The sequence below is a fragment of the Urocitellus parryii genome, chromosome 9 (genome assembly GCF_045843805.1).
Source record: "Urocitellus parryii isolate mUroPar1 chromosome 9, mUroPar1.hap1, whole genome shotgun sequence".
NCBI lineage: Eukaryota > Metazoa > Chordata > Mammalia > Rodentia > Sciuridae > Urocitellus > Urocitellus parryii.
The window spans coordinates 67,295,380-67,320,299 of NC_135539.1; the positions used below are offsets into that span (position 1 = coordinate 67,295,380).

At 37.3% G+C, this 24,920-nt stretch overlaps 1 protein-coding gene across 1 annotated transcript in view; it reads left to right on the forward strand.

The window, feature by feature from the left end:
* The window catches only part of Myo3a (myosin IIIA), a 200,593-nt gene that overhangs the window by 147,162 nt on the left and 28,511 nt on the right, over positions 1 to 24,920 (forward strand). The window contains exons 22-29 of the mRNA XM_026401190.2: positions 1,324 to 1,403; positions 1,804 to 1,881; positions 4,859 to 5,064; positions 9,267 to 9,378; positions 12,181 to 12,343; positions 14,059 to 14,182; positions 17,711 to 18,605; positions 20,406 to 20,550. Of these exons, the coding sequence (XP_026256975.2) occupies positions 1,324 to 1,403; positions 1,804 to 1,881; positions 4,859 to 5,064; positions 9,267 to 9,378; positions 12,181 to 12,343; positions 14,059 to 14,182; positions 17,711 to 18,605; positions 20,406 to 20,550 (1,803 nt within the window). The remainder of the gene's footprint in view (positions 1 to 1,323; positions 1,404 to 1,803; positions 1,882 to 4,858; positions 5,065 to 9,266; positions 9,379 to 12,180; positions 12,344 to 14,058; positions 14,183 to 17,710; positions 18,606 to 20,405; positions 20,551 to 24,920) is intronic.

The window sequence follows — 24,920 nt, forward strand, 5'->3', positions numbered from 1 at the left end:
TTAAGTAGTTGTTCTAGGATAATTAATGTGCTCCTAGAACTTGTATATTTATCATGTTTCTAAGAAATCTCAAAGTCTGTGGTAATTTTTTTCCCACTAAGAGTTTTTTCCTAAAACTTTCTCTGATTACCCACTCCCTGTCCAGAAAAGGGCAATAAGGAAAATTCTCTGAAGATAATGTTACTATCTTTGTCCACCTTGCTATAATCAGTTCAGTTTCCCATCTGAAAAAAAAAATAAAAGTAAATTTTAAGAAAAATGTTTTCCATCTGGAAAGTAGGCAGAACAGAGTGCAGTTTGGGAACAGTAAGAAAGCAGATCAGAGGCACTGCCAGCACATCTCAGGCAGGGTTCCGTCCTGCACCATGTTCTCAGGACCAACTCTTTGCAACTATAAATGGGAAAGATTTAAAAAAAAAAAAAAAAAAAAAACACTGTCTCTAGTACTTAAAAGGAGTAAGAAGATACATAATCTTTCTGAAGTGATGCTGAATTCTGGTGATGTTTTGAACATTACTGTTAGGAATATAAAACTCTTGCATTGGGACTTGGTTTGGTTTATTGTGCTTGAGGCTGGGATGGGAGAGTAGAGCAATGAGCTGCATTCCCAGGGACCCACCGTGTGTCAAATCATCACGTTTCATTGAAATTCTGTAGTCATCATTATCCCCGTTGCATCGATTCAAACTACAGAGACTGAGTAAATGACCCAGTGTCAACACAACTGAAGTACTACAGCTGGGAGTCACACCCAGGTCTTTCTGCTTCCCAAAACCATAATCTTTTCACTACACCATAGTATTTTCACTGCTTTGGATTGTGTACATTTGCCTCTAGCATGAAGAGCCAAAATTTTAGATTGAAAATGGACATTGCTCTCAACTATAATTGATTCACTCATATCACCTCATTGAATTAATGACCCATATTATTTTGAAGACTTTTTGTAGAGCTTGACCCAAATTAAAATCTCAGATGCCACTTCACACACACACACACACACACACGAAGCAACTTGCTCCCCCCATCATAAGCCCCTCATGTGTTCTTGCAATTGAAAAGAGAATCCAATACCTCTATTTCTTCTATTTTCCAAGTTGAAGGGTTTGGTATTTTTTTTATATTTGTTTTTTTTTCTTGAATATAAGATTTGTTATAGATTTTCATATAACATTATTTTGTCTTTTTCTCAATAAATAGTTAACCAAGCATCTGAATCTAAATATTGCAGGACCAGCATGCTTATTTTAACTAAATGGGAAAAAATCATCTAGCCATTAAGGATTCTAAAAGGTAAATTTTACTTTATCTACATTCCCACAGGTAACCTGCCACTCTCTAAAACTAAAAATATAATAAACTATAAAATGAGGACTTCAGAAAAATCAGTTAACCTGACAAAGGTAAGGAAATGCATTTTGTTTTTCTTGATAGTGATTCTAGAATCTAACCTTTGGCAATAGTTGGGTGCTCCTCAAAATACACAGTTTTTCCTTAGTTTTTCTTTTTACAACTAATGGCTAAAATAATCTTATATTTCTGGTACATTCCTACTCTCCTTTTATAGGTAATTTTAAATGTTCTATTGAGACCATCTAAAAATGTTTGCATCAACTAAGGTCAATAATATTCACATTGTGCACAAGACTAATCAAAATGCCAGTGCAGTTAACAAGACGATTACCTGAAAGTATGAATGTCAACTTTTTGTGGTTTTATGTATTTAAATACATAGACTAAGATAACCTGCAAGGAAAATGCCACAGGGTCCTGAAACCTCACTGTCTTTCTTAATCTTCTTAGGGTGAAACTGGAGAAGCCACACCTCATGCCTGTGAAACAACCAACATGAAAACACAAACAGTTGCATCGTATTTTCGAGTAAGCTATTAAATTGCAGTGTGTTGTACTTTGCGGTTGTGTTCGTCAGCTTTTCAATGCTATGACCAAATTGTCAGCTTAGAGGAGGAAAAGCTCATTTGGGGCTATCATTTTCAGAGGTTCAGTCCACGGTGGGTCAATTTCATTGCTTTAGGCCTGAGGTGAGGCCAAACATCATGACAGAAGAAGGTAGCAGAGCAAAGCAGCTCAGGACATGGAAGCCAGGAAGAAGAGAAAAGGGGAGGAGACTCCAGAGAATATGCACCTTTCCAGGGCATGCCCCCTGGGACTCACTTCCTCCAGCCATACTGTCCCCGCCTGCAGTTATCACCCATTTAGTTCATTCAAACTAGGAAGAACTGATGAGGTAGCAGCTCTTAACAGTCTACTCATTTCACCTCTTTCATTAACACAGGAGCTTTTGAGGGATTGCATCTCATAGCCAAACCATAATACAGGTATAATTCTAAGTGAGTTACAGATCAAAAACTGGCAACAAATATCTGAGTGCTTTGAGCAAGAAGAGAATGTTTATTGTATTCCATTTACTACAGGATATGTTGGGTACAGGATATGTTAGAATGTACCATCAAAAACCAATGGCTTGCCGGGTGCATGCCTGCAATCCCCATGGCTTGGGAGGCTGAGGCAGGAGGATCGAAAGTTCAAAGCCAGCCTCAGCAAATTAGCAAGGCCCTAAGTAACTCAGTGTAGACCCTGTCTCTAAATAAAATACAAAAAAGGGCTGAGAATGTGGCTCAATGGGTGAGCACCCCTGGATTCACTGCCTACTATCTCCTCAAAAATGTTTCTAATAAATATTATCATTTAAAAAAATAACTGTGGCTTTATTTACTTCAGTATTTTGTCTGTAAAGATACAGTGTGTCATGACAATCTCAATGGAAGTCTATACCTTGATTAAAATTTTCCAAAGGAACCCAATGCATTTCCACTGTATAAAAACCAATGTTATGATACCAGTTCTCCTTCCCCTCATGAATTATCTTAGGATGGGGGCAAGGTTGAGCATCCATCTCCAGTCGATATCTTCATGCACATACCTGACACTCTCAGCAGGCAAACAGAACCCAGTGTAAGGAAGGGCAGGGACAAGAGTCATCTAAGAGACACATTGATCTGCCAGAGGAGTTGCTAAGCACAGGACCAAAGTGAACTTCCTTCCTTGGGCAATATGGGAGAAGGAAAAAGAAAGAAGCACTTTTATTTTCTCTGTGCTTTAGAGAACCCACAATAACCTGCCCTTATTTATTTATTTATTTTGGTTCTGGTTATTTTTTTTTTAGCATTTTCTGATAAAATAGATTTGCCAGCCAATGAAAATAAAGATAATGCCACCAAAAACTTGGGATTTTTAATATAATTTAATGTGGTGGGGGAGATAGAGGAAATCAGATTAAATCTACTACAAGTGTTCAGTGAATATATCCAGTTCTCTAAGAGAATCATGAAATACTTTAATAAACTGTCTGAATACTTTTCGTGAATCTTCTTCAAGCCCTAAGCTCATAGCAGACAGCTTGTGTTTGTTTAATCATCCTTCAGTGGTGCCTGGGACATTTATATGCTTAACATCTTTACTGGCTGCTGATACCTTCTCTTTACATCAGGAAGGCAGCACAGGTAAATCACTGGAAGTGTTATGGCCAGATTATTTTCTTTCCATTAAGTGAGTTATCTAGACCATTATCATTACCTGTGTTGTTGGCATCAAACACTGTGTGTTTAAGCCAGATTAGTTCATGAAGTTATTTTAATTTTCAGGCCAATGTGGAAAACTATGGAAGGTAATTCCACACAGCATGTAATGTGTTTTTAAAGCTATTTTTCATTCTGCAAACAAGAATGAACATAGTGTAACACTATGCCTTAGTCCCTATGAAAAACCAGTGCTTAAATTGCAAAAAGCTGCTGCTCAGAAAAACAACAGACATGTACCACCTTCGGATCACCAGCACCTGGCAGATGTTTGTGTGACTAAAGGAATGATGACTCACAGATAAATATAATGAAAGGGAGACCCAGCTGTTTGGAAAGATCACATCTGAGTCTCAGTACCCAAGAGGGAGGCATACAAATTCAATGCTTGTCAGCTGTTCAATTTCAGTGTTTACTTTGCACTAGCTTTGTGACTACGGGCTTTTATATCTCCAATACTAAAAGAGATCTAATGATCAACAGTTATCTGTGTTTACATCAACTTACCAATAAATTATTGTCCTGGTCCTTGAGATACTAGTTTGCTGAGATTCTGCTTTTAGCAAAATCTAAATAATATGTTATTCTTAAGTGTCCAGAGATTGACTGTTTTAATAAGGTATTGGTGCGTAGCACAACTTTAATATTGATATTAGTAAAAATATAAAAGAAATAAGAAAATAAACAAACAGGTGCTGACTAGAACTTTTAAGTAGTTATCAGTGTGCTTATTTTTATACTATGCCCTAAACATTAAACTACTTTAACCTCTCTGTCCTTATTTTAAGATAGGAGAGAATTTTGACAGGGATTAAAGTGTCTATCTTTTCTGTTTTTTTATTTTTATTTTTTAATATTTTATACTTTTGTATTTTCTGTACAGAGAGAATTGTACAACAAAATTAGCATATTAGCTGGAATAACCAGATTATGTATCTAAGTATTGTAATTTGGCAAGTTTGTTTGAGAGCATGTAATTCCATATTAACTGTATCAAAAATAATTTCATCTACTAATTAAAGTTACTTTAAGAGTTTATAGACAAAGTTTTTAATAACCAAGTAACTAGTTATTTCCTTTATTTTTTTATAAGTAAATTTGTAATTTTCCTTAAGTCACATCTTTCTACTTGCTCTGATTAGCATGGCATTTAGAATGTTCATTTTTCAAATTTTATCCTTGTAGTAAAAAGAAAGAACTGCAAACTCATATGTTTTTGTATGCTACACTGGGAATTTTACTTTTGTTGTATATTGCAGTATTCCCTGATGGATTTGTTATCTAAAATGGTGGTGGGCCAGCCTCATTTTGTCCGTTGCATCAAACCAAATAATGAGCGGCAGGCAAGAAAATATGACAAAGAGAAAGTTCTGCTACAGCTTCGCTACACAGGAATTCTGGAAACAGCAAGAATCCGAAGACTGGGATACTCACATAGGATACTTTTTGCTAACTTCATAAAGCGGTATGTGGACTTCTTTTTAAGTTTCCATTAAACTATTTCTATAAAAATTCTGCAGATGAATTATAGGAAACAAGATAGGAAAGAGTTATTTAGGTGGTCTAGGAAGGAGACCACCTAAATAACTTTTTTGTTCATGCAGATGATCATACATTAAAAAGAACAGGTAGTTATTGACTGGGACTGGGAGATTCTCTTGTCAGCTTGGAGGTCCTCTGTGAAGGCAAAATACACAAGGCAGAAGCAGGAAGATTGAAAGTCTGGAAGTTCTGTTCTGTGAAGCTGGAAGATGCAGGTTTTCCCCCTAGCTCCGGTGTGACCTCAGGGTTATAAGAGCAATTCTTGACTGGGAGAGATTTTGCCCCTTAAAAGACACTTAGCAATGTCTTGAGACATTTGTGTTTGTCACAACTGAAGTTGGGAGGTGCAACTAGCATCTAGTGGATAGAGTCCCAGAACATCCATTCTGCAATGTACAGGGCAGCCCCCCACAATTATCCAACTCCAAATGTCAGCAGCACCAAGTAGAGAAACCCCAGGCTACATGGAAGCTCATTTTCTTCACCTACTAAATCTTCCAGGACTATCTGATAGGGTGGTCATAGTTATCAAAGCAGACACTGATTCTGAAGGTGATTTAGCAGACTCATATGTCAATTAAAACTTTTAATTAAAAAATTATCAATTACATTAAAAAGAGTCCTTTTCAAAAACATCAATGTTTGTGTGACTAAAAGAGATCAATGTAAATTATTTAAGCAACATAGTAATTGTATTTTATTTTAGTAAGTAACACACTAATGGCAAAGTTAAATATCTCATTATTTAATAATAGATTTTGAATGCCTAAGTTTCTGATAGTTATAAATTCTTTAATTTCTCATGGTCATTAAATTTAAAGAAATTTTTATTTCCAAAGGTGAAGTCTATTGCACTTTTCAGGTAAAACTTAGTGTTTAAAGAAGTCTCCATTTATAACATTCCAGCCTTTTTCAAAGTGTATGAATGAATATTAGGAGCAAAGTAAAACCTCGTTTTGCGATTATACAACTAGTTGTGATTTCTAATTCTTCCTCACTAAGAAAAAAAAAAGAAAAAGAAAAAGTTCATCTTGTATCGCATTATTAAGGAACTAATGGTAAAGAATTTTTTTTTTTTGTACTAGGGATTGAACCCAGCGGTGCTTAAACACTGAGCCACATCTCCAGCCCTTTTTATTTTCTATTTTGAGACAGTCTACTAAGTTGCTGAGGTTGGCTTTAAACTCGTAATCCTCCTGCCTCAGCTTCCCGAGCCACTGGGATTACAGGCATGCGCCATCACACCACACCACACCACACCACACCCAGTTGAGAATTTTAATTCTTTCTGCTGACTTTCATATTTTTGGTAATTCATAGTATCATAGGGATAATTTTTTTCTTTAGAGACCTGGAAAAGGAAAGAAAGGTAGTCCTTTGAAGTGCCTTGAAATCAAGGTGTGGATATCAAAATTATATCAATTATATCAATATGGTGTGGCTTTTACATTAAAGAATTTTTATAGTTTTTTAAGACCAACTTTTTAGAGTTAGACATATAGCCAAATCTAATCATTGACTACTCCCTCCAGACCAGACCCAATTCTCTATCCAAAGTAAGAAATAAAATGCATTAAAATTTCTCATTGGATAATAGGTAAATTCTCCATTCTGTCCTTGGAAGCAGCTAGCCCCAAAATCCTAGATACAAAGGAGTTTCAAATTTCAAATTGAAAGTACAATTTGACCTTATTATCATGCATGGCATGATTTGGGAAAACAGACCTGTAACTTGTTTAATTACTAATATAAATATTGGTAATGTCATATTAATATAATCCACCTTAAATTTCAGTAATTGTGTTTCTGTGTGTGTATAAATAAGTCACTGTGCTAAGCACTGCGGGAGACACAGAGTTTTAAAACTGACTTTATCTTCAAGAATCTACAATTCAGTTAGAGCTATCAGAGCTTTAGACACAGAAAGTTAAGGATACAATGCAAGGTAATAAATGCCAAGTCCACACTGGGCATGTGGCACACATCTGTAATCCCAGCAGCTCAGGAGGCTGAGGAGGAGGATTGCGAGTTCAAAGCCCGCCTCAGCAACAGCAAGGTGCTAAGCCACTCAGTGAGACCCTGTCTCTAAACAAAATGGGGCTGGGGATGTGCCTCAGTGGTTGAGTGCCTCTGAGTAAATCCCCAGTACCAAACAATAATAATGATAATAATGAATATCTAGTCCAAGAGAATGGTACACATACTGGAAGGGGGGGGAGGGAAAGAGTAATCTCCATGTTATTAAGAAGAAAGGTTCAAACTGGGATCTGACTTGGATATGTCTTGGGATCTGGCAGTGGAGAAAACAGAAAGGGACTTTCTTGGTGTTCAAGCTGGTGTGCCAAAAGCTACCAGGACTTGGATTGGACTGGATTGGCAGAGTGAGTGGTAGGAAATGACAGAAGATAAAATGAGGAAAACAGTAGGATTAAAATTACAAAGAGAGAACCTTCCATGCCAAGCTAACTTTATACTTTCTAAAATAACCATGGTTTTAGAATGTAGACCATGAGGAGAACTAAATTTATTGTGTTGACAATGTTGTCATTGAAAGTAGCTTATTTATTGAGATAAAAAATGAGAATAAATTCTTTAAAAATGTTCCAAAGCCCTCTGTTATTATAAAATAGCAAATTACTTCATGATAAATAAGGAAGAGGGGGGGAAAAAAACTCAGCATCTAGAAAACACATGAATAGCTGTTCTGAATAACAGGAAGTTCCAGAAATAAAAGGCTACCCTTTCTCTGTCACTGATTTGAAAGCTGTCAACCACACTGGCATGCCCCCTTAGGAAAGCAGAACAATTTGCAAACATCTTGTGAGGGTGTAAATAGGATTTAAATAGCCTCCCTCTGTCCTGCTTCCTTTGACTAATCCTCTTTATAGGGTGCAGAATTCCTCAGGCTTTTTATCTGATCCACTGTAGATAAACTCTTCTGTTTTGTGATAAGAAAGCAGTCTTAAGGGAAGATATGCCAGGTGACCTCACTTTGCATGAGACACTAGGTGTGAGAGTCAGCTTTCCATCATGATGATAACTGGGATACCTGGGATAATCAACTTTTAAAGAGAAAGCGTTTCTTCTAGCTCACTATTTGGAAGTTTCAGTCCATAATCATCCAACCCCATTGCCTTGGGCTTGTGACAGCACATCAGGCTCATGTGCTAGAGCAAAACCACTTACCCCGTGGGAGACAGGGAATGAAGGAAAGAGGAAAAGGAATGGGCAGGCAATACCCTTTTCAAGGGTATAACTCTGATGAAGATGTAGGCCCCACCTCTTAAAGATTTCATAGCCTCACAACAGCGCCACTCCAGGGAACAAGCCGTCCACACATGAATCTCTGGGGACGTCAACGATCCACACTGTAGCACTAAGATTTTACTGTAGTTATTTCCAATGACCCCTTACACTAGGAATCCACTGAGGTCAGCTCCACTTCCCACTCAGCACCTTTGCACAGTGGTTTGACTGATTCAAGTTTCAGTTTCCTCATCTGCATATAGGATTAATAATAATAGTAACTACTTTACATGTGTTTATTATCATTAAATGATATAATATAAATGAAGTGTTCGGATAGAACAAATGTCATGGAGTTGATACTTTAAAAAAGTCACCTGGCATGTCCGGCTTTACAGATTAGGAGCCACTCTCTATTCTCTGTGTTAAAATTCAAAATCTACTAAAACTTGCTGTTTCATTTCCATTTGACTTGGAGGTCGATCTTACCCCCAGACATCAAATAAAAATCATGAAGTGTTGAAAACACTAAGTATCTTCCTTTTTGCCCAAGATCCTTAACAGCATAAACTAATTTTTCCTTCCTTTAACTCATCCCCTTCCCCAATAAATTTTATGGTTCAGTTCTTTCCTGCATTAACCCCTTCCTCCCTTCCTCCCTCAACTGTTGATGGATTCATACAACAGCAGAAAACCTTGCTATTAGAGTGGCCTGGAACTGATGTATTTTGAAGCTTCTCTGAGAATTCCTAAAGTGTCCTCTGCATTAAGTCTGGGATTCTCTTCCCCTCCTCTGGACAAAGCTGTGGCCACCAGGCTGCTGAGATGTTGGACCACTCCACTGAATGGTGCTAACCATTTCTTTTTTTCTGTTTTCAGGTACTATGTTCTCTGCTACAAGTCCAGTGAAGAGCCCCCCGTGAGCCCTGACACCTGTGCCACCATTTTGGAAAAAGCTGGCCTTGATAACTGGGCTCTTGGAAAAACAAAAGTAACACTTCATGTAATTTTCTTGGGAAGCAATGATTTATTAAGAATTATAATATTTAACAGTGATTGAAAGTATTATAAGGATCGATGTAGCTCAGTGGTAGAGCACTTGCCTGGCAGGCTTGAAGCCCTGGATTTGACCCCCAGAACTGCAAAAAAAAAAAAAAAGAAGAAACAAACAAAAATTAAAATATTATGACTTCTTATGAATTCTGTTTTAAAATAGGAGACATAAATTTACAAATCCATAAAGATTTACTTCATCAAAATTAAATACTTTTGTTCTTCATAAAGGTTTCTTTTAAGAAATGCAAGAAAAAATTATGTCAAAGAACAATATATCTCAAAGATTTATCCAAAAACAGACAAAATTTATCATGAATATACTTTACTTCAAATGGTACTGAAAACAGACTGATACAATTTCCCTATTGTAATCACCAACAAACAGAGTTGAAAAGCTGTAGAGAATCAAAGTGATCAAAATAGGATTCCTGTTTTTCTTTTTCTTTTTTTTATTTTCGAGTTTTCTTCTATTATAAATTTTGAAATTTATCTAGAGTCAAATATTCACCATTATTACTAGACTTGCTCTATGTGTTTTGATAGTGGTGTGTTTATTTTTAGCTTTGAGAACCAGTGGGATCTTATCCTATTTAATCCCTTTGAGAATAAAGTAGAAAGTTACAACCTTTCTTGAATATGGAAATAAGATGGTAGCTGTTTGGAGGGAAGCTGCATTGGATTTTCAGATATCCTCTTAGCATCCCAAGATAAAGATAAGGAAATAAACAGGGTACCAGTGCACACTAAATGTATCTTAGGGCATGCTGAACTCATCACTGGGGAGGATAACATAATGGGCTGAGCATAAGTAAAGAGATATTCATAGATTGGCCATTTAAGGGTAATTATTATCAGCCACACCACAACAGTGCCAAGACAAACTTCCACATTTGCAAAGAAATTTGTATTGTTTCTTGGGGGCTGGAGGATTGAGAGAGAATTTTCATAATGTTCAGATGAGGTGTTTGTACTGAAATAGTGTAAGGGATTTACAAAAAAAAAAAAAAAAAAAGTCTACCTTAGACTCAATGTCCTACACGTTCAGTAATCCATATTTGCTTTAATATTTAGACAGGGAAAATCCTGGCATTGAAAAGAAAGATACATATTTTATTCACACTGTTTTCTTTTAGATGCTCACAAAAATGAATTCTGTCAGGCTGAAATTTCATCATTTATGGTCTGAAACGCATGCTTAACTTCAAATGGAGTTTTAACTTGTAGAAAGGCCCTTTGCCATCCCAGTTTTGCATGATATTTAAGTAGCATTTTAAAGCTATTTGTATTTTTTCACTTCACCTTTTCTAACTTATTAACATGGATAAAAGTATTTAATATAAGGACATTTCTAATGTTATGCAAAAAAATAATAACCTTTTCAAACAGATTGTATTTTAAATGAATTGTCAACAGAAGAATGGACTCAATACATTAAAATGTAGAGTTCTGTATTAATTATAACTGAATTCAATCAAAATCTATAATGCTAAACTATTTGCATGTGGGTACCAAGCTTTTCAAGTTCAATGGAACACTGAGAGATCCTCCATGCAGGATTACCATGTGTCATGAGTCAGCCATAAAATATGAATTTAAGTGACTTTCTTGATAGATTCAATAAACTCTTTGAAGTAACCTTCATAAGTAAATTTATCCATCAGGGAAAAAAAAAACTTTTTATTTCATTAGGGGGAATGGGGAAGTTAGAAATTCTGAGAAGACCACTCCAGATCTTCATGCCTCTTCCCTGTTGTCATTTCTTTTAATTTTTTAGAGTGATCCAAAGTCAGTCCTCCTTTCTAGAAGATGGCATTTGGATCTAGTGAGAACATTGTGTTAATATGTTAAGTCCCATCCTCCCAGATTTGGTATACATATAAAAACTTAAATTGAGCCAAATGTTGTGGGATACATATAAAAACTTAAATTGAGCAAAAAATATACGACTTACGGTAACTTTTGAAATAAATAGTATGTTTTTAGAGTTCTCTTCTTTTGAAAAAAAGTAAAAATGATTAGTGAATGATTAGAGCATTTGAAATATATATATATATATGTATATTCATGTATATGTCTTTCCACATATACAAATATACATAAAGTATATAAGCTCAGATTGTGATTCCCAACCTAATTTAATGAATTGATGTCAATTTCATTGAAATATTCACAGAATTGAAAACTTTGGATTTATTGGGTTAATTAAACCTGCCTGGGTCACTCTCTCTGCCTTACACCCTCCACTGACAGCCCTGAGCTCTAAAAGACAGTGCCTCTGTCTTATTTATCTTTGTATCCCCACCAGATAAGTACACATAAGATCTAAATAAACAGTTGACAAACAAATAACTGTATTGTCTCTGGGAAGTATCATCGTCTTTTTTTTATTTACGACATAAAAAATTGTTTAACCCAGAATACATGATGCTAAAATTTTTCTAGAAGAGCTCAACATCCTTCACTCTAATTATTGCATCCAACAGAACCCAAAATTTCCTGTTATAAATGAGCAATATCATTGCCATCTTCTGATTCTTACTCAGAGAATGGTTTTCTTCAAGCACAAAAATCTATGCTATCCAAGCAATGCCAGGGCCAAACAAGCAAAAGATAAGTGATTCCCAAAATCTAAAAGAGATTGACCATACAACCTATTTGTTTCTTCAAAGCATAGTACATGATTGCTTTACATTTGTGTGCCATGGTTTTATTTACATTTTATTTTAATTCTTTTAAGGTGTTCCTTAAATATTATCACGTGGAACAACTAAATCTAATGCGGAAAGAAGCCATTGACAAGCTCATTTTGATTCAAGCCTGTGTCAGAGCATTCTTGGGTTCAAGAAGATACCAAAAAATACAACAGAAAAGGAAAGAAAGTGCTATAATAATTCAGTCAGGTAATTACTCAGACACTTCACAATGTAACAAAGCATAATGTTCTGTTTTGATATAGGCATGAAATCAGATCTTCTAGCACTTGCTATATACAGACCTCCAATTTTCATGTAGCTTATATGTTTACCCCCGGTCTGGGTAGCCTTGATATTTTCCTCTATGTTAAATCTAATCAGATTGTTTCGGTGACTGACACTTCTAATATTTGAATAATTTTTTGTTTCAAGTAAAATAACTTTTAAATTTTCAGTCAAGGATTAGTGAAATGCAATTGACCTATTGCACAAGATATGGCAAATTATTGAATTAATTATGGATCTCAAGAATCATATTACAGTATTATAATTCATCTGACAATGAGATTTTTTTACTACTGTATTCCAAAGGTTACACTTGCCATAATTTTTCACAACTTAATTAAATTTTATTTTGTTAAAGGGCATTCATTTCTTTTTACTAGCTCTAGGGAAATAATATCTATAATCGTACTTTCCTTCACAAATTCTTCTTGAAATGTTAATAGACTTTGTATTTTGCTGTCTATTTTTCTACAGGATGCTAAATTTAAATAGAGCCTAATATGGTTGGTACCATGTCATTCAAACATTTTTGACTGGATACCCATAGTAAAATATGTATTTTACCTGATAACCTGATACATACCACACAGCAATACACTCTGATATTTTCTATTCTAGTCTATTTCATTTCATTTTTAGATGCTAGATTTTGGCCACTAAGTCAATTTTATGATCCTCTAAAGGTGTGTAGTTGTATTCTGCAGAAAATTGATTTGTTGTGGGAATAACTGACATTCAAGATAGTCGCATCCCAGTCCCAGTTCCATCAATCAATAGCAGGTCATCATTATCTCTTTTGGAATTTTAAGCTGTGAACTTCTCGCTAAGACATCAAAATGCAGTCCCTATAATTTGAGGTCTAATTTTTCATCCACAGTTCTGAAATGCACAAAGCTCTGAGAACAAGTCTTTCAGAAATCATTTGGCAGTGGAACATGTCCTAATATAAAGTGAAGTTATGTGCAGTTCTGTATTCATTCCATTGAGTTGAAATATTCCATTTTTCTGAAGTATTCATTCATTTGATATGGGATGCTTTCTTGACATGAGGAATGTTACAGAATAGATAATCACTCACTGTTTCCTTTCTAAAATAAAATACTTCTTTTGGGTCTGAGATGGGGGTCTTACTATGTCATCCAGGCTAGTCTCAAACTCCTGGACTCAAACAGCCCTCCCACTTCAGCCTCCTGAGTAACTGGGACTACGGGTACACACGCACTGCACCAAGCTAAAACAAAATTCTGTAATCCAAATTCTGAAATGTATCAGGCCCCAAGGATAATTGGCCAAATGTCCAAAACCTGCAGTTAGATAATACGATAATAAGGACTTTCTCCCGTAAAGAGTAGAACATAACAAAAAAAAAAAAGGGGGGAAATTTTTTGGCAATTTTGTCATTGACTTGGTTCATCTGTATCATTCTAGTTTCATTTTAGTCCTTCCTTGGGTATGAAAGACCCTTCAGGGAGTCTATGACTATAAATTGTATCTAGAAGCATCTTGTTACTGAGCCCATTAAAAAAAAAATGTGGCATCTTTAATTTCATTTTCCCTTTGAAAATGGGTGGTCAAAAAATAAGTTGTCAAAAACACTTGTTTCTGTTCAACACTGCTTTGGGCCTTGCGTGTTTCAGCTGCAAGAGGACATCTAGCCAGGAAACAAAGAAAAGAAATGGTTAACATGAAAAACACAGCAGGAGCAACCATCCAGATATGTGATCAAGAACTTGACTACAAGAAAAACTTTGAAAATAAGAGGTAGAATGATGTTCTTTCTTGTGCCAATTTGAAACAAAGGTTTTTCAAACCAATAAGGTCATAGAAGAATGTTCACAGTCTCTCTCATACTAACCAGGTACTGACCCAAAAAATGTCAGTAAACATGTAGCGGCCACCCTTGTGCTCTTATCTTAGCTGGGAGGTCATTGGTATCTCACACTGATCATCACGCTTTCTTTTCAGGGTACTGTGGCTCCCCTTGGCCTCTACCAGACAGACTGCTTTCTGGAAGTAGTTCTGTTCCAAAGACTGAGTGTCCTTTGATAATAATTCCTTTGCCCACATTCAAATACCTCTCCTCATCTAAACAATGTCCTTGGGTTCATTCATTCATTTATGTGGTCTAAGAGCCAATATGCCAATATGTATGTTTCCAAGTGCATATGAGCAGATCACCTGAACTCATTTATTCATCAAGCTGTTTGCTATGCAGTGGGCACACATAGATAAATGAAACAAAATCTCAACAAATTGCTTCCATTTTCTTCCATAAGTACATTTCTAATGAAAAGGGTTAAAATATGCAAGCAGTTTGGAGAGGGTAAGGAAGAGGGAACCCTGCCTTCAAGATAAAAATTAAGGAAGGAAAAATACCTAGATGTTGAATTGATCAAAAGATAAGTGACTGATTCTCCAGGGAGGTAAAGATGGTTCCAGCCCCAACTTTAACATCAGAGCTGGGTACAGAAAGTGTGAAAGAATGAGATAGAAGAAGAGATGATGTCCTTCTCTCCCCACTCACCCACACCTGGTAATCTCTCACCCAACACACTGATACCAATAGTGAATCTCATAGATGGTTTTCCTACCGTTTCTTCCCCTCACCTTCACCCACACTCTCCCTATGTCACTCAGGCCAGCCTTGTTTCCTTGTTTGACAAACACAACGTTTATCTGAAATGCAAAGGCATTTGGTGGTGTCTTCAGTTTTTTGTGTATTCAAAGAGCTGCATATATGCTCTTTGTCCTTGTCTGTAACAAACAGTCCAAGTGATTTGTTTCTCCTTGTAAAACATTCCATCGAACTTCAGAGTGACCACCTGCATGCCTCAGGGACAGGAGGATGGATGCTATCTGTGAGATATGTAAACTGGTTGCAGATGGAAGAAAGAAACACCAATTTTACTACTTTTAGAAATTGCTACCTGTAGAATTTAAATTACTACTTTTAGATATTACATTTAATGAGGAAGTCTGATGTTCGGTAAGACACTAATTTGCTTCCATCTTCTGAGAACACCAAGGGTTAGCTTTCAATTTAGCAGATACTTATTAAGCATCTACTACATGTCAGATCCACGTTAGAGCACATGAATGTGAATAAGAAACCTTCCCCACATGGACTGGCATGGGAAATTTGACATTTATTGGCCTGTCAGAGGCAGTGCACTGCAAAACCAGACATAAAAGAAGTACAAGGATTTTGAATGTTTTTGCCATAAAGAAGTGATAAAGTTGGAGGAAATGAATATGTTTAACTCGATGACACAATGGCTACATGTATTGAAACATCACCCGGTACCCCATTAATACGTATAACTTTTGTGTTTTATACATCAGTTAAAGTAAATTTAATTTCTAAGAAAAAGTACAAGTAGAGAAGCAAGGGACGTTCAGAGGCAGGAAAGAAATGTCAGGGAAAGTGAGGCAGGTGCACCTGGCACACACCCACTTACCAAGCTCTGCTCTCTAGCACCCTCAGCCCTCCACAACTTCTGACTTTCCTTTCCTGCAGCCACCTGAAACCCTTGGTTTTCTTTACCCTTCCTTGAGCAGCCCCTGACCTGTGACCTAGAAAACCACACTTAGGATTTGGAGAAAGGTTGAGCCCTCCCACCCTCTCCAGCAGGAGTCAGAAGAGACGATCACTAGTCCTTCCCCTGCTGGAGCTCTGAAAGGTTCTCCTGAGAAGCATCTTGGAAAACCTTTAAAAGTCCTCCATGTGCTGTGCTAGCCTCCAGCGCACAGCAGAATGTTCTGTAGCATGAATTCAGACATATAATTGATATGGGATGGACCTGGCAATTTGAGCAGTGCATACAAGGGCTTACCAGTAAGATGCATTTGAAGTCTCAATACTAACTTATAATGTTTGCTTGTTTTTTCCGGAGTGTAGACATTTAGAGGTTACATGCTTATCTTCTCTCATTAGTTGCATATTTTGATTAAATATAAATATTCTGGTGAGTTTAATTAAGATGAAGTATTTAATTACTAGCATGGCCACTCATCGAAATGATGGTTGGGATTTGTGGTGCCCTGCATCGTTTTCTGTTTCATCCAAGATTCTGATAGGCCTTCAGAAGATGCCACAGAAGGCCTAACAAGTGGTCAGTGGTATTAAGAAAATGAAGTCCCAGGAGATTTTTCCACCTTTGACTCAAAGAAGAGTCCTTCTTCTCAAATTGCAAAAGACCAAAACTCTTACATGTGTTCTGGGCTGATTTGAAAGTGTTGGGCACAAGCCCCCCAGAGAGAAGGGAGAGGTATTAGAATGCCATGTTGTGACTTTTTAACTCCACCTAAATGCCATTTTTTTGTTGATTTTAAAAAATAATAAATGACAGTGGAATCCTTTTCATATCTCTGGTTGTATATAAAGTATGTTGACACCAATTCATGTCTTTATACATGTACTTTGGATAATGATGACCATCACATTCCACCATCCTTGCTAATCCCCTGCCTCCTCCCTTTCCCTCTCACCCCTCTGCCCTATCTAGAGTTCATTTATTCCTCCCAAACTCCCCCTCCCTACCCCACTAGGAGTCAGCCTCCTTATATCAGAGAAAACATTCAGCATTTGTTTTTGGGGGATTGGCTAACTTCACTTAACATTATCTTCTCCGACTCCAATGATTTACCTGCAAATGCCATGATTCAAAATGCCATTTTCATGTCTGTATTGCTCTTGGGAGGTTTTTGGCCTTGGCATGCAGAGGAGGGGGAGCTATAAAGAAGGCCAATTTCCTTATCTTCAAGTTAAGGTGAAATCAGTTTTAAAGGATATTGGCAAAGCAATAACGATCAGAGCTCTATTGAGGACACTGCTCTAGCTTTAATTTTGCAAGCTATTTCCTGTGATCAATATACTTGGTGGTTATTAAACTATCTACCTGAACCTCATGTACACACTCTGCTTACTGGTCTCAAAACTAGGCATGTTTCCCACAACCTCTCATCACGTGGCATTTTGTTCTAAAAATGATACAATTAAATTCCTAGAATTTTGATTATCTCGTGAAATGAAAATATGGATCTTTGTGTGCTTGCCTGTATCTGCCTCTAAGCTGAAACACGTTTTCTCATTATTCAAATAGTTGTAGAATAGAGTAGAACATTTTGGGAAGCTCTTGATTAATGTAACTTGCTAAAATTTTTTCTTGAGCTCTTTTTGCTCCTTTTGTTTTTCTCCCACCCTTTTATGGCTGGTAGCTGTTGCCAAAAGAAGTAATAAGCTCTCGTTTTAGTATCATCATGTATTCAGATCTAATGTTTTTTGTGCAGGGAATCTTTTGTGAAGAAACGGACAGAAAATTCAGTATCTACTAATGAAACTGTGATTCCAGCTTCAAATAATAAAGGGAGTCCCTTGGTAGGGAAGGCTTCTACTTTCAAAACCAAAGGGGAAGCCACCAATGCTGTTGAGAGTAACAACAGAGGATATCAAACTCAGCAAAAAGTGAATAATGTGTATGGAGAAAAGGCTGATCAAGAACTGTACCTCATCGGGCACCCCTGGGCAGAAGAAGTAAGCCCCCAACAGAAGTATATCAAAGACCAAGAAGAAAACAAAATAAAGACAAGGGAGGAAAACACTGTGATCCAGAGTCATTATCAGAGGTACACTGAAGAAAGGAATTTTGAAGAATCCAAAGCAGCATATCTGGGAAAGGGGATCCCATCAGAAGGGCCATGCGACCCAGGACTTTGGTTAGCTGAGAATGAGAATTCCTTTAAAAAGACTTGGGAACCTACTCTTAACCAAAGGTCAGTTTCTCAAAATGCACATCATAGCAAAGAAAAAGAAAAGACTTCAGTAGTTACCCAGAATTCATCCGTGTACAGCCAGGAGAGAGTCCATCAGAGATACCAGGCAGTCAAAGAGAGGCCCGTTGAACCAATGACACAGGACCAGGAAGAAAGCAAAGCTGCTGTGTTCACTCAGAACAAATATGGGGGATTTATGCAAAGGCAGCAACTAAGGGAGGGCAGGGTGTCTCCTTCTTTTAAGAATGAAAAGGTTCTGGCAACACCAGCAGAAGTAACAAGAAACACCTACAATGTGTATTCCTGTCCCTCAAAACATGAGGAAACCCCCAATATCAAGATGAAGGATGACAGACACTCAAAAGCAACTTCAGAAAAAGCAGCCTGTGATTTGGCAATATTTTCAAAACAGGTATGTATACAAACAAATTTATTTACTAGTATAAATCTCTGGGAATGACCCAGTAGCTTAATTAAACAAATGATGAATCCTTGATGCATTGTTTCATCTGTTTGAGACCTTTTTAATTAAGTGTCTCGAGGATTATATTATTTAAATGCTGTATAATTTTTTTTAAATTTACTATGATTAAAAATAAAGCAAAAAAATGTGGTAGAAACCTCATGTAGTGAGGATACTGGAGAGGTTTTAAAAGACTGGGATCGGATAGTGCAAAATTTCATGTTTCTGTGAGACCTTTTGTTACGGCTAAAATATATATATAAGTTTTGTAAGCCCCCTAGTTTATTCTTTCTCCCTGACTCCAATTTTAGTTGAAAAGGCATAATTAGATATTAAAATGAAATATGTACCCATAATAATATACAAATCTAATGAAACCCTCACAACAATAAGCAAATCATGGATAATTAAGATCACAAAGAAAAAAAACACAAGAAATTCTCTCATAGAGATTATTTCATGTCACCCATAGGCATGTCTCAGGTTTTAGGGCTTCTGGCAGGCATATATGGATTTCTAACCAATTATTACTGTGGGGAGATATAGGAACCAGTTCCTGTTAAGTTCTATTCCAGTTCCTGCTCTTTCTAGGCATTTAACCTGAAGGAAATGACTTTGTCCTAGCACTTTATTTTATTCTGTATAAAGTGAAAGGTTTTAACTTGGTGACCTCTAAAATACATGAATTCCTAGGGTAGTCAATGGTATATAAAATAAGAAGAAATATCATAATAGGCCAGTTCAAGGAAGTATTATCTAGTATCCCTGAGCCCTTAAAATCTGCCTTTTGTCTCTGGTGGCAGCTGAGCCCATGAAAAATGCAATCATTGGCCTTGGTCCCCATCTTAGTGTTATAGGAATGGTCTAACATCTCCAACCTCTGGCTGTCAGTGGAGGTCTGCCATTGATTAATTTACCTAGTCCCTATTTTGTTTTGTTTTTGTTTTTGTTTTTGTTTTTCTTTTTTAGGCACCCGGAAATAGTGAATTCACATTCATGAGTGAATGGATATTGAATTCACATTTGGTGCATAAATTTGCCCACTCAAAAATCAAATCAGGGATTAAAACCCAGACCTACTATGTCACTGAGACACCAAAAAGAATTAGCATTACGGATGCATCCACCAGGGCTGGCTAATGACACCATGGGGGTGGATTCAGTGCTCCACAGAGGCAGACAAGCAGGAGCCCACACTCACCCTAGCGGGACAGCCAGGTTGTCAGAGCTGGGTAGGCTGGAAAGAGAGAGGTGCCCTGAAGTCAAGCTAAGACTGGAAAGAAAAAGAGGGAAGGGGCTGGGGTTGTGGCTCAGTGGGAAAGTGCTTACCTAGCATGTGTGAGGCACTGGATTCGATTCTCAGCACCACATAAAAAATTAATAAAGGTATTATGTCCATCTATAGCTAATAAAAATATTTTAAAAAGAAAGAACGAGTGAAGCTTAGTATAGTGAAAGGCAGCAGAGGGCTTCCTCAGGATAGAATTAGAAAGGCAATCCCAGCAGAATGGTAAGGGCAGATGTCAGATCTCAGGAACCCCAGGAAGGACTTGATGGAGATGGCATGACACATCTGTTATGGTAAGTGAGGACTCTATCAGACCTGGTGCAGAAGTCAGGGTGGGTTCTAGAGAAAGAAGAGCATGGGAGTGACAGGGAATGTTAATAAAGAATTCAGAAGACCGCTGTGTTCCTATGGAATTCTAAGAATTCTTTTTCTTGATTTGTTCTGACACTTGACCTTTTTAGATATCAAAGTTATCTGAAGAATATTTCATTCTGCAGAAAAAAATGAATGAAATGATTTTGTCACAGCAACTGAAGCCACTTCATCTTGGTGTTGATCCCTGTAAGTCAATTAATGGAACGGTTTCTTCTCAGCAGTGCCTCTCAGGTAAAAATCAATAAAGCCAGAACTTCCTAACGGGGGAGAAATTGCCAGACACTTTATTAGTTTCCCACCTGTATTATATGGCAGATTTGAGGTGACTTGTTCTGTCCCCAGGGGAACCTTTGTTCCATTCCATTTCTTATAAGCATATACACATTTTTCCAGAATGTTCTACCTACCTCCTACCTTCTCATACATCTTTCTCCTCTTGTTTTCTTCTTTTACTTTGTGTGTGTGTGTGTGTGTGTCTTTTACACACTTTAATTAGAACTTGTCATATGACACCCAGAAGGGAACAATAAACAATGGTTTAGAGAAAGTAGGCCGGGATTCAGGATCAATAAAAGAAAACAGACACATGAAATATTTCTATTTCTTTGGTCAACACCAGCAAACTTAAGTATAGTGTGGAAAGTGCAAATCTCTGTTCAGATGTACAAAACCCAGATATATAAGAAATGCCATTATAAAATTTTCTTCTGGTCAGCCTTACTCATACACAGCCCCCATTGCACCAAACTAAACTGGTGAAGAATTCAACCTCATTAATTATCAACCCCCCACCGCAGGGCTGTACAAAGGCCAAATAGAGTCTGTATTTACCAGCCATTTGTCTGTGAAGTTATTGCTAGCCTCCATGACCCCTTCAAATTGAGAATCTCTGCTATTCTCAGACCCTACAGGCTGCACCTGGGAACTGGAGGTCTGGAGTCTCACTGTCCGCCATGTTCCAGGTGGCCTCCCCTCTGTGGCCTGATCACCTCCATATCAACGGCCACTCAAAATTTCAGGATCCCCATCCATGTGGACCCTGCTGACCTCTGGGAGATTTTTCTGAAAGAATCTGCATTTATTTTCCCTCACTTTCTTTTAGGCCTTCTGCTTTCTTGCCAGATACTTGATGCCATCTTTGGAATGAGTTTGACTCTTAGGAAAGACAGGAAGAGCAACTGGCCTCGTGCAGCTTCTGATGTCTTCCTCACAAAATCTCTGAGGCAAAAAAAATACTAAGATGAGCTCAGCTACTCTCCTAGCATGGGAGGAAGGGGAAATAGGCAATATTTCTATCAGTTACCCTGCCATATTGCTTTCCAAGTCAAGAATTGTGGCGAAGCTTAAAGCTTCAACAAGGAAACTTCAACAAAAAAACGGTGTACCTGCTGGCACTTGGGTGCTTTCTGCTGATGCTCTCCTGCTCTCTGGTTCTGGCCACAACCTTTTGCTTTAAAGAATAGAATTTTAGCAAGTCAGATCCCAGAGGTCCTTAGGTTGGCTACTGCTCATGACCTGTGCCCCAAGGCACATGACCTGTGACTAGGCAGAGGAGGAGGGTATCGGCTGCAGGTTGCATGTGACTATGCTGGTATGTGTGGGCAGTGAGGTGCAGAGGTGTGGGGATGCAGGGGAAGCCAGGCAGGACACCTGCAAAGCAGATCATATAGTCCATGTTTATCCAAGTCCATGGCTGAAAAGAGGAGGTAGAAGTGGGAAGCACCACGTTGGGAGGTTGTGGAAGCTGTTGGTATGTGGCCTAGCTATCACTTTTGAGGGACTTTGGATAAGCAGCAGAATGACACTAGAAAAATCAAGTCATGATTCACTTTCGTCTTTAATCTTCCATTGTTTTACTTGGACTTAAGAAGAATATCAAAGATCAATTATTAGTTTACATGAAGAGAACTATTTCTTTAACCCTTTAGGTTTAGAGGAAGAATCTTTTTATTCCCTATATAGGTGGAGAAGGTATGTATTCTACTACAATTGTTGAAGGCTAAATTGGCAAGCATCAAATTGTCCTGAGTGCCCAAGAGTAGCAAAGAAAGTACCTCAGAGAGGGTCTGAAGTAGCTCAGAAGGCACAGAAGGACCTGGGTGGACCTGACATTCCAAAATCTAGGAGTAAGGGAAGATGCCATTGATGCCAGTGACCAGAGACTAGACAGGACAAGTCACTCAACAGATGCTGTTGAACAGCCCAAAATGGCTACAGAACAGGTATCCACTCCTCACTAATGCCTTAGAGATGCTGAAATCTCTCACCCCACCCCCAACTTTGATGTGGCCCTGAGCCAACAAATGGGAAGGTCAGAAACCCAAAATGGCTAAGTTTACTTAGACACAAAGACAATTGAAAGCAATTGAGTTGAACTAGGATTTGCTAAAAAAAAAAAAAAAAATACTAGAATTTGAATCAAATGTATGATTATGTCAAGATCACTGTATTGTCTTGAGCAACTAATTTTAAAAAAAGAAAGTAAAGATGAGCCCTAAGAAGTAGAAATTAAGTCTATTTTTAGGAAAATTAAGTTATATTTTTTGTGAATCTGAATTGTAGTGATTAAAAATGTAACTTTGCTATATGCTGTTAAAAAGCTTCGTTTTTAAAAAGATCATTCTGCATGTTACATGAATAGAATTTGACCACATGAAGGGAAATGTGGAAGCACAAGAGGCTGGCAGTCTGGAGGAGGCGGTGGCCAAGAAGGTCATTTCGAGCTGATCAGTCAATAGATTGCAAAGGATTTAGTGATAGATTGCATGAGATGGGGCAAGTCAAGGTTTCCAGCGGGGTATACCTGAGACAGGAAGGGTTAGATGAAGAGCAGAGCTGTGGGTTGGAGTCAAGGCATGTCAAATAAGAGAAACTGTTGATGAATTCAGGTCTCTCAGGTAGGCAGGTGGACACTGACATGGTAACTGAAACCATGTACTAGGTAGGATTTTGCAGGGAATCCTACAGTGGGAAGAGAAGAGAGGGAAAGGGGAAGAGGAAGGAGAAGGGGGCTTAACACAGGAGCTCAGACATGGGCAGGACAGGTAGAGAAGAATCGGCAAAGAGGAAAAACCAAAGAAGATGTAGGATGGGTAGGGACCCTGGAATCTCAGAGGCCATAGCAAGAAGGGGTTTAATAGGCTAGTGGGGAAAATGATGCTGAGAGAGCAAGAAAATAACTATAAAATATCCAGGAAATTTTCTACTTGTTAACAGTTATTAATTGAATTCTCCAAATGTTATTTGAATATTAGAACAGACGCGGAAGGAAAGAGGGATATAATCATTGGGCTCCTTTTGGGAAGATTTATCCCCTATATCTGTGATTAGAAACCATATTCATATGTTTTAATGATCTGTTTATTTTTAAAAAAAATTTTGAATAGCTTATAAACACTTACTATAAAATGTAGGCCAGAGAATTTAAATCAAGGTCACAAATTGGGCCAGATATTGCTTGATTAATATTTAATCCTCACAAAGGAACCAAATTCATTATTGTACCTTTGGTTGTGCAGCTTTATCTCAGGATAGGAAAATTCCTTCCTAAGTAAGATTTTTCTAATTTTTCTTTAAGAACAGCGTATTTTTGCTAATCTTCTGTCAACATTTTTTAATTCCATATTTTTACTGGTGCATGATAGTTGTACGTACTTGTGGGATTTGTTGTTACATATTTGTACATACATCCAATATAAGTATATAATTTGGTCAGTATCATTTGCCAGTATTTCCCCTCTCCCCCCTCCCTTCTCCTGGTCCCTTTTCTCTGCTCTACTGATCTCCCTTCCATTTTCACAAAATTCCCCATCACCACTATTCTTTTCCTTTTTTCTCTCTAGCTTCCATATATGAAAGAAAACGTACAACTTTTGACCTTCTGAGTTTGGCTTATTTTGCTTACCATAATGTTCTCAAGTTGCATCCATCTTCCTGCAGTGACATAATTTCATTTTTCTTTATGGTTGAATAAAACTTTATTATACACACACACACACATTTTCTTTTTTTTTTTTCACACACATTTTCTTTAGCCTAGGTGATGGACACCTAGGTTGGTTCCATAGTTTTGGCTATTGTGAATTATGTTGCTATAAATATGGGTATGCATATGTCACTGTAGTATGATAATTTTAACTCTTAAAGATAAATACCAAGGAGTGGCATAGCTGGGTCATGGGTGGTTCCATTCCTAGTCTTTTAAGGAATCTCCATATTGATTTCCACAGTGGTTGTACTAATTTACAGTCCCACCAACAGTATAAAATTGTTCATTCCTTTTACTCCATAGTCTCTCCAGCATTTGTTATTTGTTTGTATTCTTGATGACTGTTATTCTGACTGGAGTGAAAGGAAATCTTGGGGTAGTTTTGATTTGCATTTCTCTGATTGCTAATGATGTCAAACATTTTTTCATGGATTTGTTGGCCATTTGTGTTTCTTCTTTTAAAAGATGTCTGTTTAGTTCATTTGCTCATTTATTAATTGGGTTGTTGGGTTTTTTTGTTTGTTTGTTTGTTTTCTGAGTTCTTTATACATTCTAGATATTAATCCTTAGTCAGAAGAGTAACTAGCAAAGGTTTTCTCGAATTCTGCAAGTT